Raw genomic sequence first — 12,766 nt, 5'->3', positions numbered from 1 at the left:
GATATCGCTGGCTGACGTGAGCCAGTCAGAGATGTGACCATCTAGCTCGTTGATGCCGATATCGTTGGGGATAGAGGGACGCGTTTGAGACAAGTGGGATAACATTTTGGAGGAGTCAACAGCCTTCCACTTACGAGCGGTGCTGCCCTCCCGCGGGGGAATCCTGATCTGGCCGCCCACCGAGAGGGTGGTATCAATTAGAAAATGATCAGACCACACACAAGGTGTGACGAGCGGGCAGGAGGACTTGACTCCGTGGACCCAAATGTGGTCAAGAATGTGGCCGCCACTCTGAGTGGGAGACTTGACTAATTGGCTGAAGTTCAAGCTCGAGAAAGCCTCGAACAGTTCGGTGGCGTGAGGGCCGGCGTCCTCATGCTGGAACCAGTAATTAAAGTCCCCAACAATGGCTATGCGGGAGGAGGAGATGGCAAGATTGGCGAGCTGTTCAATGAAGGATGAAGGGAAAGAAGGCATGGGCTGAGGGGGGCGGTAGAGTAGCATAAGGGTAACTGCACCTGCCTCGGTCCCAAGGCTAAGGACTTAGGGGAGCTTAGGTGATTATAGAGTAGGAAGGGTGCGCAAATACCCTTTTAGTAAATATCCAAAAAGATAGAGATCCATTACTATCTGCTTTTAGGGGTGACACATCATAGGATGGTATGCCCATTAGGATGGCATTACCAGTGTTGATTCTGGAAGTGATGAGTGCATGTGCGGCAGATTTCTTTTTTTCTTCAAAGTTTTTTATAAAGCAAACTTGACCCGAAATCAGGTATCAGAGCGCATTACATGAGCACCAGTTGCGTTACATGAGGACACATTCATTTTTGTTAGGCATGGGGAGCTTAGGTGATTTGCCCAGAATCCTAGGATGTTGAGCGTCCTTGCAGAAGTTCCCCAGATTTGAGGTCAACCGCCCTAGCCGTTAGGCTACATCCTCTCCCCTAGCTGATTAGAAGAGAGAAGAATATTTTCAGTTGGTGGCTTGAGCAATTTTGTTCATGTGGGGAACTAAAGAGAGAGAACTCTCAATGAAGAATCCTAGAGGTTTAAAAGTTGAAAGGGAGAAGGCAAGTTTCCGAATTCCTTGCGCTTGCTGATGATGTCTGGTCGATCCCTTAGTACGATTTGTAAAATATACATAAAAAACAGTGTTTAGGGTTTAATTTTAGGCAATGTTCAGTCATCCATGCAAATATGTGGTTCATGACACTTTAGGGTGCAGGTTGGTCTACCAATGAGGAGAGTTAAAAATAAAGGTATGGGTTATCTCTATATTGGAGTAATTTAGTGCCCTACTCTTCCAGTCAGAGCCTAAGAGTTGAAGATACAAGTTGAAAAGAACTTAAGATAAAACCGAGCCTTGCAGTACACCTCAGGAAACCTGATCAACCCTGGAACTGGAATGCAAGAGACCAGGAAAGGAAGAATCTGAACAATTAAGAATTGAGCACTTGAGGCTCATTCTGTGTTCAAGAACTTTGAAGATGGCGTGGTCAATAGTGTTGAATGCAGCAGATACATCTAAAAAGACAAGGAGGCAGGTATTTTTTTAACTTGCCATGAGACCATGTCACAGTCTTTTTCAGTATCTGATGCAATGGCCACAAATGTTAAATACAACATCCCAGCATGATTAACAATATAACCAGAAAGTCTGGTATTAATGCTAGAGACTGTGTGACTCATTTAGAATGTGGAAAGAACTGTATATCGTCCAATTTATGTGTGAAACTCTTTGGATAATACTGTGGAGGAAATTCAGCCGTGGGATTCTTATCTGTATTTAGAATTTGTTCCTGGGATTGTAGGATTTAAGTTTTTTGGTGTATAGTTTGCAGTCTAGGTTCAATAGTGATACTGGCCTGCAACTGCAAGGTTTAAGTGGGCCACCTTTTCTAAATACTTGCCCTCAACCAAAAACAATCAATATGGGAATGTGATTTAGGGAGAAAATAATAGAAGGGGAATTCCTGCTTTGTTGACTAAGGTAACTTTAGAGATCTTTCTGGTTGAGAAAAGTACCCACTGTCAAAGTTACAACTGCCCAATGGATGAGGAAAATGAAGAAACAGGCAGTAGCACAGTACCCAAAGAAGGGGTCACCAAAGTATAATCACAAGATCAATGTGATCATATAACCACGAAGAAGTGCCCAAAAAGAGTGTACCACCAGACCAGATGTGATTTGGTCATAAATCAGTAAGAGTGCCACAGACACCTAGTATACAGGAAAAATCAGTAGAAGCTACCACAATCTCCCCAGAAGCCTAAAAATATATAAACTAACATTATAATAATCAATGAGTCAAACAACCCCGCCTGCGCAATACCCATAACCCCCTACAGTTAATCCAAGTTGAAAGTACAGTTAACAGCTAAGTAAACATTTTGGTAGTTCTTAGACCGATTCATACAGGAAGGATAAGTGCTGTAAGTCACAACAAAACAAAACATGCGACAACATGAACAGTAGCGCATGCAGACAAGATCCTTGTATTAGGCACAAGATGCTACATAAAGAACTGATGTAGACATGTATAATATGTATGTAAAAATGTGATAGAAAAATACGAGCGGAATAAATGTATGAAAAGTATGAAAATTTCAATAAAAATATATTTTTTTAAAAGAGTGCCACATGAATAAAGTGGGCGGCCATCCTGTTCCTCTGATGAAACAACATTAATGTCCTTCCTCCCGCCACCACTTTCCTAGTTTAAAATATCACAATTGGTGTTTGGAGAAGGGGGACTGCAGCCCTTGCTTTATAACACTACTTATGAGCACAAAGATTAGTCAAAATCAAATACTGAGACTTCATTTTAAGGCTCCTGGCTTCTTGGGCTATTTGTATATACCAGTAATTGGCTAGATAAATACTAAACTTTAGTCTGCTGTTAATAATTCGTTTTTCAAATTTGAACATTTTGTTCCCGCATCTATACTGCTTCAAAATAATAAAGCTTTAATTTGTCAAAAGTAAAACTTAGATGTTTATGGCAATGTTACTGAAGAAGAAGCTCTTGCTACAGTGCATTAGGTTGACTATAAAGAGAAATGGAAACAATGTAGGCTCTGGGGGAAAATGTTGCTCTTTGTGCACATGAGCAAAATAGGGCTACCACTCATGTAGAGAGACAGTACATTTACGGAAGACTGGTTATTCATTTTTACTGCTCACAGTTACAGCCTGCCAAATCCGTACTCCTATTAACCTAAAGTTGTGATAGAAGGAAGCTCAAAAATGTTATAAGACAGAATCTGACTTCTGATTCTTGTTCAGTAAAGAATGAAAATCTGAGGTTTTGAAACCGAAAATGATGGTGACAATTTACAGAAAAAGCAAGACTATATTGTTGACAGAATTTGAAATGCGAATGTTTTTCATACATCTGCAAATTAATATGCATTGAAAATCAATAAAAATTGTTACTCCGAATGTTCTTATAATTCATTTTTTATAATTACCATCCATTAAACAATTAATGCAATTCATTGTTTTTATTATCTGTATTTTACTGTCTAAATTTTGTGACTAGGAAAACAGATTAGAATGTTAAGTAATGGTGTCAGATGCTAGGCACTGGTTTTATTTGAATCCTGCTTTTCTTGGTAGAGTTTCAGAACCCGACCCCAGTCACACGCTTGAAGAGCGGGTGGTCCACTGGTACTTCATACAACTGGACAGCAACCACAGTAATGACATTAACAAGCGAGAAATGAAACCCTTCAAGCGTTACGTAAAAAGGAAAGCTAAGCCTAAGAAATGCGGCCGACGCTTTACCGACTTCTGTGATCTGAACAAAGACAAGGCAATCTCGCTGCAGGAGCTGAAAGGATGCTTAGGAGTAAGCAAGTACACAGGTGAGTCCTCTTCCTTCATCTGCACACTACGTGGGCTGACCTTCCAAGGTGGGTAGGATCATCGAGTCAGTAGTCCCTGCTCCCAAAATTACTGATACCATGGGTCTTCTTAACCTACTGATGATGTGTTGTTGCAATAGTAGTACTTTGGTAATGCTTCAGTATTTTTTGTTACAGCCTGGGGGTCATCCGCTTTTAACTCCTGGAAAGTCAAAGGAGGGGATGTAGTGGGATGTGGGCCTGTCAGAGCAGCAGATCATACAATCACATCCTTTCATTCGCCCAAAGACAATGCATGTTTTCTGCCGCCTGTACTTGATTGAGGCGTGTGGGTTTCTGATGTGCGCAATGAAAGTAAACAATAAAACCTGCATTTTAAGGGGATCCTGTTAAACAAACAAAATCTTGAAATATAAAATGTGTAAAGATATTTTAACATTATTTTAAAAAGGTATTCACTGTCTGGAAGACTCGATGGATACCGATAAATATAGTCACAATTGACAATATGTGCAACCAACGTTTTGTCTCCCGAAGAAAAACCTCACAACACAAAATACAGAACTATCAGAGATAATAAGAGATCATTCGAACATTTCCAAGCAAAAGTTTGAAAATTCTGCTAATAGTCTGAAAAAAGTAGGCAGAATTTCAATTTTCTCCTTAAATGTGAATCAGAATCTGCTGATTTATTCTCAAGAGAATACACAGCTATTTAAAAACTTTCAGAAATCTTCTTAAGCGTTTTCTGAATTTCACAAATTGCCACAGGATTATAACTAGAATTTATAGGCAGGGAAATACGGTTCAAATGTTTCCCAGTATACTGAATGTTGGTTTGGCAAAAAGACAAAATATTGTGAGAAAATGTTGGTATTTTAGAGCAATCTATACCAAGAGCCTCAATAAAGCATGATGTAGCCTGCTTGGCACCTAACGCACATTTGGGTGATAAAGGGCATCCGCCAAACATTGACAGCCCAGCTTTCGGTTCTCTAGCCTAATTTAGAGATGGATGAACTGCTTTCTCCCTGCCACTGGGGCCCCGCCGGCTTTTCCGTCAGAAACAACCTCGGAGTAGATCAGCTGTCGGCATCTGAAGACCAACATGCCCTCAGAAACAACGCCCTCTGACAGTGTTGTTTCCTGATCGGGACCACACGGCTGTCCCAGGAAGAAGAAGCACCCTATAGCCCCCAGTAAATCAGAGACAACTCCTAAGGTGTCATAGACATTGGGGCGGATTCACAGAACTAACTTAAAACAAAATCTTAAACTTACTACTTTTAGTATTCACAGAAGTTAGGATATTGTCTTAAGTTTGTCTTAAGACAAACTTAAGACAGACTTAAGACAGATTTAAGACAAACTTAAGACAGACTTAAGACAGACTTAAGACAGACTTAAGACAGACTTAAGACAAAATCCTACCTTAAGTCTGTCTTGAGTTTGTATTAAGTCTGTCTTAAGTCTATCTTAAGTCTGTCTTAAGACAAAATCCTAACTTCTAAGAATACCAAAAGTAGTAAGTTGAGGATTTTGTCTTAAGTTAGTTCTGTGAATTGGACCCATTGATTTTATTTAGTTTTTAAATCTAATTTACGGACTAGTGTTTAAAAATATGTTTTTTAAAACATGTTTACCAGTCCGTCATACCTGCATCATGCACTTTCATGAAAAGCCCCAATGTGAGCAGGGACTGCTTAATGGCGTGGATGGATTATGGTAACGGCGGATTGGCACCCCAACGTCCAAAGTCGAAAACACCTAAGTGAGGAAACAAATGAAATACTAATACCTTAGAAGGAAAGAGAAAAAAAAGATGAGATTTAGTTTAATTGTTCACATTTCAGAGGACAGCTAGCTTTCATAGATCCTAGTTTCTACCTCGTGTGAGACACGAGCATAACCCCCATAGATGTGCTAAATAACAAATTACACAGCCCCAGATGTGCTGCTTAACTTTGTTCTAGTTTGGTTCTACTACGCCACAACTCCACCTGCCTGTTGACTGGGGGCAAGGTTGTGGTTTTGCTCAGGTATCCATCAGCACATCAAAAAGAGCCTCATTAAAGGGGAGAAGTCTGTCTTGGGTTAAGCACCTCAATAAGAATAATTGTTTCGAACTCTGTTGTGGTTATAGTGAGGTTCAATAATTCTGCCGCTCTCCTGATCACAGTTGTGAATGAGGCAGATTTCTCTATTGCCATTGCAGGATAAGGGGAGGGAAGACTAATATGTGGAGAAGCATTCAGACCACTGGACTCTTGTAATTCATGAAAAAGTTTTTCATCATCATACATTTCATCATGTAGGTTACTGTCATCAAATTGTTGGGATGCTTCGGGGTTCAAATGGGAGTAAAGGTGCACTGTTTTCGACCTCATGGGAGGTTGAAGATGAGTCTTGGAGTCCAGCAAACTATTGACTCCACTTCCAGTCTCGGTGCCATCACTGCTGGTGTCACTGCTTCGAAGGAGCCACCAGATGTTGTGCTGGGGCTAGAGATGATGGATCTGAGCTCGGGGAAAGGGTCCACCTCTGGTCGAATGTCACAGTCTGAATCAGGGACGGATCCGCTGGTGGTCATTCAAAAGGAGACCACCTCGAGTCTTTAGTATCTGAAGTGGCCCCAGAGGGATTTTGAGTAGCACCAAAGATGAGGCCCATGGCCAGTCTCTGCTCCTAGAGCAGTTGTGGCATTGCCAATGGCCCAGGAAAATCAGGGCACATTGGGACCAAGGTCGGAATTGGTTTCTGTTAGGCCTTTCAGCATTAGGGTGGTCTTCCCTCAACTTTTTCCCTTCCTCCTCCATTTTTCTGAGCTTTTTTTGCTGGCCTTAGGATTCCGAGTTGCTAACCAGTGCTAAAGTGCATGTGCTCTCTCCTCTAAACATGGTATTATTGGCTTATACCGAATCAGCACACTTAATTTATTAATAAGTCCCTAGTAAAGTGATACTATAAGTGCCCCAGGCCTGTAAATTAAATGCTACTAGTGGGGCTGCAGTACTGATTGTTAGACCCACTTAAGTAGCCCAGTGAACATGTCTTAGGCCTGCCATTGTAGAGCCTGTGTGTGCAGTTTGAACTGCCATTTGGACTTGACAAAATATCAGTTTGACAGGCCCAAGCCTTCCTATTTGATACATATAAGTCAGCCCTACGGTAGGCCCTGGACAGCTCAGAAGGCAGGGTACAATGTATTTAAAAAGCAGAACATGTACTTTTAAGTTTTACTTGTCCTGGTAGTGAAAAACTCTTAAATTCGTTGCTCACTACTGCAAGGCCTATGACTCCCAGAGGATGAAACTGGGATCTTGATTGTTTACTCATTGTTGTTTCACAGTGCTGACCTCTAATGTAATGAGTGTATTTATGCTTTTGCCTCTGTGTACAGCGCTCTGAAACCCGCAAGGGTCTTGTTCGCGCTTTATAAAACTTTTCAAAATAAAATAACCTTATTAAATTGTAATTTACAAATGGGAAAATATAACTGGCTCCGGTTCGGTGTCTCTGGAATCCCAATTTAAAATCCTAACTTATGGTGAAGTTTGATTTTAAACTACAATTCTGAAAATTCCACTTTTAGAAAGTTGGCATTTTCTTGCCTTAACCATTTGGTACCTGCAGCCTGTCTCTGGTCACATGAGTGGGTGTAGTTAGCAGTTGGGCTTTGTGAATTCCTCCTAGACAGCCACACACAAATGGGAGCTTAGGTGTGACTGAGTAAGCCGCCACTGGCAGGATGGGAGGGAGGAGCTGGGCCCAGCCTCACACCTGAATAGATTATGCCCTGACCACACACAAAGGAGGTGCATACCCCCTGTAGTCAGTTCGGTGCACGGGAAGGCTGGGCATCTCTGCTCGTCAAAGGCATGCATCTAGAAGCTTCTCCCGAATTCAAAGGAAAAACTGTGTATAAAAGAAGGACCCCAGACACCACCACTTCAGTACACTTCTGGACCTGTGGATACTCTGCAATGAAGGACTGCTGAGCTGCTGAAAGGACTGGCACTCTGCTGGACTGCTGTTCTGAAGGACCTGCTGCGCTGACCTGATGGCCTCTTGCCTGGATAACAAGTTCTGGACCTGCATCTCTTGAACCCAGAGTGACTCCCATGGCTAGTTGGCTGGCCTCTTGATATGAAGCCTCCATGACACAACAGAGTTCCAACCACCTTGCAACTGAACTCTCCCATCTGTGAGTCTACCCTGGCAAGTAGTACCACCCCAGTTCTGGACCTTTGCAAGCGGGCTTAAGGTGCTTGCCAGGGGAGGGGGTGCTAGAGAGTCCAGCTGCAAGATGGCCGCCAGTCTGTGAGGCTCTGCTGAACAGAATACTTGATTTATCCGCTCTTGCAGGCAGCTTTGGTGGCCGTGAGACAGTGGAGGCGGCCCCCTCAGATACTGCGAATCCAACTATGCCGGTCCAGAACCCGTGTGAGAGGGGGCACCGGAGTAACGAATCGTGGGTGTCATTACGGCTGGTGCGGCCTACTGCCTAGGCTGAACAAGATGGCGGGAAGACGCAGAGACGGGCATTATTGATGGCGGAGCCACTGCAGGTCGGGCTGCTAAAAACCAGCTGGGGGTGACTGAGTGGATGGAGCCTCCCCCTCCTACCTGAAGCGGTCCGCCCCCTTGTGAGGGGGTTGCAGGGGCCATGCGAGAGAGCTGCTGAGTTTGGCCTGTGTGGGTGGCGCTGGTTGGCTGCCCTGAAGCTTACCTAGAGACCTGCCTACCTGACAGGCCGCAAAGCTGAGGTGAAGTCTGCAGTGCCCCCGGGCCCTGAAGATCAACATTGAACAGAGTGGTTACACAACAAAGAGACTGGCGCTGCCCGGCTGGGAATAGAACATCTACTGGGACCCCGAGTGGGTGAACATTGGAAGGGGAGGATCCCCTGCAGCGGTAGGGTGCCATCCAGTTGCTGTGGAGACGGCGGCTTGGACCGCTGGAGCCCCTACGCTGAGTGCGGCTGTGTGGGGACCTCTGGTAGCTGATGTCACAACCCAATTGCCCACCCAGGAGCTGATCGTGTCCGCCCGGGGGATGGGAGACGGCAGTGGCCGTCCCTGGAGCGAGAGGAGCCCTAGAGCCCCTGGGGGAATGGACTGGAACCGGCAGAAGATCCCGGCGGCCTGCGAGGGATTCAGTGCCACCCGACAGGAGGGCGCTTAGGGCCCAAGAGCACAATTTGAGAGCCGACCCTTGTCCGAGGGCCTGCCTCCATGCCGAGGAGTAGGCCAAGCGGCCATTACCTGGGGCGGGGGTCTCTTTTTCACTTTGGACTCTTCCCTGGATGTACGCAGAGGACTGAAGCCCCTGGGAGTATAGTGACCGCCCCGTGCTTCTACCACTAGCAACTGGGCACTTCAGAGAGGTGGGGCCTGGGAGGTATTTGGACACAGGAGTAGCTGCTGACCAGAGGGGGACTATGCGGCGCCCCTTCCACACCACACCTTACATATCGTGCCTGTGTTAAATTGCTGATAGGAGGAGTTGCTTATTCTGAGAGGCTTGTGTGCACTCTGCCGCTATGGAGAAAGCTGTTGCCCATCAGCCCAAGCTGTCTTTTGACCAACGCAAGACAGCTAGTGTGGTGCTGGCTCCTGCTGGTGGCAGCCAGCAGGAATCTGAACCGGATTATGCGCTGGCCCTAGACCCTGACTTTAGGGAGATGCTCAGAGACTTAAAACAGTCACTCACTGCCACTGACAATAAAATAAACTCCCAGATTTGATCACCTAAAGGAAAAGGTATCTGACCACGAATTGGACAGTTGGAGCAGAGAACATCGGTGGTGGAAGATGAGGGGAATGCAACAAGGGAGAGGTTGCTCCTCATGGAGAAAGTGCTTGAGGTGATCCATAGCAAAAATGAAGACTTGAAAGTCAGGTCCAGGCAGACATCATTAGAATTCTTTGACTAACGGAATTCACTGTTATGAACCAGGTTGAGGACTACATAGAAGAAATACTGCATGCCCTGTTTGGGGGCTTGCTATCGAAGGTCCGCGTAGTGGAACGGGCTCTTAGATCACTGGGCCCAAGACCTCCGCAGGGAGCTCCTGCTAGGCCTATTATTGCCCACCTCTTCAACTATAGGGATGCTATGCTCAGGCTGGCAAGAGACCAGAAATCTGTGACCTACAGGGAAACACTGTCATTCAATCCGGACTTCACCTTGGCAGTGCAGGCAGCAAGGTGCGACTTCCTGTCTGTGAAGCGATCCCTAAAAAAACAACACCAAGTGCTCCCTAATCTAGCGGGCCAAGTTACACATGTTTCACGCTGGGAAAACCTCCTACTTCTCCGACCTGAAAGCCGCAGCCAGGCTTGTAAGGGGCATTCGACCATCCAAGATGGATGCTGGATTGAAACCGGACCCTAATTAACATGGCTGTACTAGTGATATTGATTGATCTCTGCTGGGTACCGATGGATGCTGGGTAGGGCTTTATATTTGTGACATTCAGATTGGACCCGTTACAATGGGGTTTTGGGGGCGATGAGCTCTTCTTAATTTGCCCCACCGCTTGCACCCATTCACTCCGGTCACTGGCTTAACTGAGCTGGGATGTGCCGGGTGCTCGGTGGTTAATCCCCCAGGGATGTTTCTTATGTTTTATTCAGATGTTAGCATTCATAGGCTTTTTTGGGATAGGGGGGCTCTATTCAGCCTGATTGGGAGGCTGTGGTGGGCGTGAGGTGGATATTTCTCAGGTTGTTGTTCTAGCGAGCATGCTCTTTTTCCTTTCCTCCCTCCTCCCCCCCCCTTCTTTTCACAACTTCTTCCTCCTATTTGATAGATCATGGGGAGTCAAAGTCTGTGAGGATAGATTGGCAAGCAAGTGCATGTATGTTTGACTGCCCAGTATTCACAACGGAAAGTGATGCCATACTGGGCAGTCAAACATACATGCACTTGCTCTTTTGAAAGTGGACTGTTCGAGGTCGGAATGATAGGCGCAAGGCGAGACTGGTGACTACGCACTTGAGCCAACATAGGGCTGATATCTTCGTCTACAGGAATAGAGTTTAGTGGAAAATGTCTGCTCGCGGCTGTGGGCGGGATGGATCGGAGAGAGGAATGTGGCGTGCTTTTCAAACTATTCACGGGGTGACTATACTCAGCAGCACTAACATGGGCATGCAACTATTGCTTGCTCAACAAAGTGGGAGAGGAGGCATTTCTGCTTACATTAGTTAAAAGAGCCTGACAGTATAGTCTAAGACAAATGCATTCTAGCAGCTACAGGCCTTTCTGAGCATGCACAGTGCTCTGGCCCAGTACTGAAAGAGTTAACTATAGTTGATGAATCAAGCAGAATAGAAAAGCAGGCACCAGTGAAGATGGAAGAAGCACATGGCTAACTAAAATGGATATGTATGAAAGTGGGAATTGGTCACTAGCACACCTACAGATTCACACTTTTCAATGTGGAGAAAACAAATGATAGGAAAATGTAATCAAACTGATGCATGCTGCATGGTATCCAAGCACTGCCAGTCCCTAGGATAATGGAATACTAATGGGTGACTCAAGGCAAAGTGTCTTGAATAAACCGGGCGCACAGCTGTAAACAATTTTTTGTCTCACTGTACAGAATTTGAAAACGTAGTTTATCAGCTTCATACAGTATAACACAAACGCAAATTAATAATCTCACAATGATTTTTCAAGAAATCATCTTTTACTTCTGCTCATGTGGAGATTTAAGAATTATTAAATCTTTCTGAATTCTTTTGTCATTGCTTCATAACTCAATTGGTAGAAACGACATGCCTTTCAATACAACATAAATCAAACATAGTCACAGTATCATCATTACAACAAAATTGGTGATGATTGGTGAACTTTGGCCCAATGCATTTCGGGACCTCCTGTTTCCTCCTCAGGGGCCACTGTAAATAAAAATAAAATCATATGACATCGAGAAATACCTTATATACAAGGCAAATATACAGCAATATGTTTTCAATATACACATATAGGATAAGCCCTCAATACCAAATGGTACCCTCAGGCGCTATGTATCCACATGGAACCTTAGAGGTAGATACCTATGCAGAGATTCAATGAGATGCGACGTGTGTGAGAATCCAATAAACGTGATAATGTGCATACCACAACGCAAAATAGTGAAGCCGAGACCTCTCCCAAAGGTTCCTGAAAATAACATAAGTGCGAGCTTGTTGAAGGTGTTACATGCATTGATCCTTGTACGCAAGGCGCAAGGTGCCAGACAGCTGAAACAAATCTTGAAGTTGAAAGCGTACAGGAGGTATATAGTGCATGCCATAACTATATAATCATAAAACTGGAACCTCTTACTGAGTTTCCTAAATGTAGCGTGTGTGAAGGCTGACAAAAAGTGCTCATAAGTGAGTACCCGGGCATGAAGCGTGGAAATAAAACACTGAGACAAACCTAGAAGTTGTAAACGTGGGTATCGATCAACAAGGGATTAATCCAGAAGACGGCAGGTGTCGTTCTAACATAGGAGTGCAAAGAAAAACCAACATTACTATCACGAAGAAAGAAAATACCGGAAGTGCACAAAGTGAACGGGGAATTATGGTACCTGAAAATACATCGAGTGGCTGTAAAGTAGAGAAGGAAATCAGTCACCTGAAATATAAGAGTGACAATAAAGATCTACACAGTAGCTAGTAAATCTAGTCATAGAGGTGACAAAACCTATCAGCACCACTAACCAGAGTTTACGCTGCTGCTTCCCAACGGACTGCTATGAACGCTACTGAGAACCATAATGAGTTTAAGCGCGAGCGTAAAGCCGGCGAGTTTAATAGAAGAAAGGACACGATCATGTGACAATAACGCGGGAGTACTGCTGAAACGCACAAATGGGGGCTATCTTGGGAGTGTG

At 44.4% G+C, this 12,766-nt stretch overlaps 1 protein-coding gene across 11 annotated transcripts in view; it reads left to right on the top strand.

Moving 5' to 3' along the window:
* The window catches only part of SMOC1 (SPARC related modular calcium binding 1), a 798,909-nt gene that overhangs the window by 611,572 nt on the left and 174,571 nt on the right, over positions 1–12,766 (top strand). For all 11 annotated transcript variants that reach the window (XM_086937178.1, XM_086937176.1, XM_086937174.1 and 8 more), the window contains one exon: positions 3,623–3,870. In XM_086937178.1, the coding sequence (XP_086793304.1) occupies positions 3,623–3,870 (248 nt within the window). The remainder of the gene's footprint in view (positions 1–3,622; positions 3,871–12,766) is intronic.

This window comes from Lissotriton vulgaris, chromosome 9, assembly GCF_964263255.1.
Source record: "Lissotriton vulgaris chromosome 9, aLisVul1.2, whole genome shotgun sequence".
NCBI classification, from domain to species: domain Eukaryota; kingdom Metazoa; phylum Chordata; class Amphibia; order Caudata; family Salamandridae; genus Lissotriton; species Lissotriton vulgaris.
Note: the sequence above shows the minus strand (reverse complement) of the source record. Positions and strands in the feature narration are given on the sequence as shown.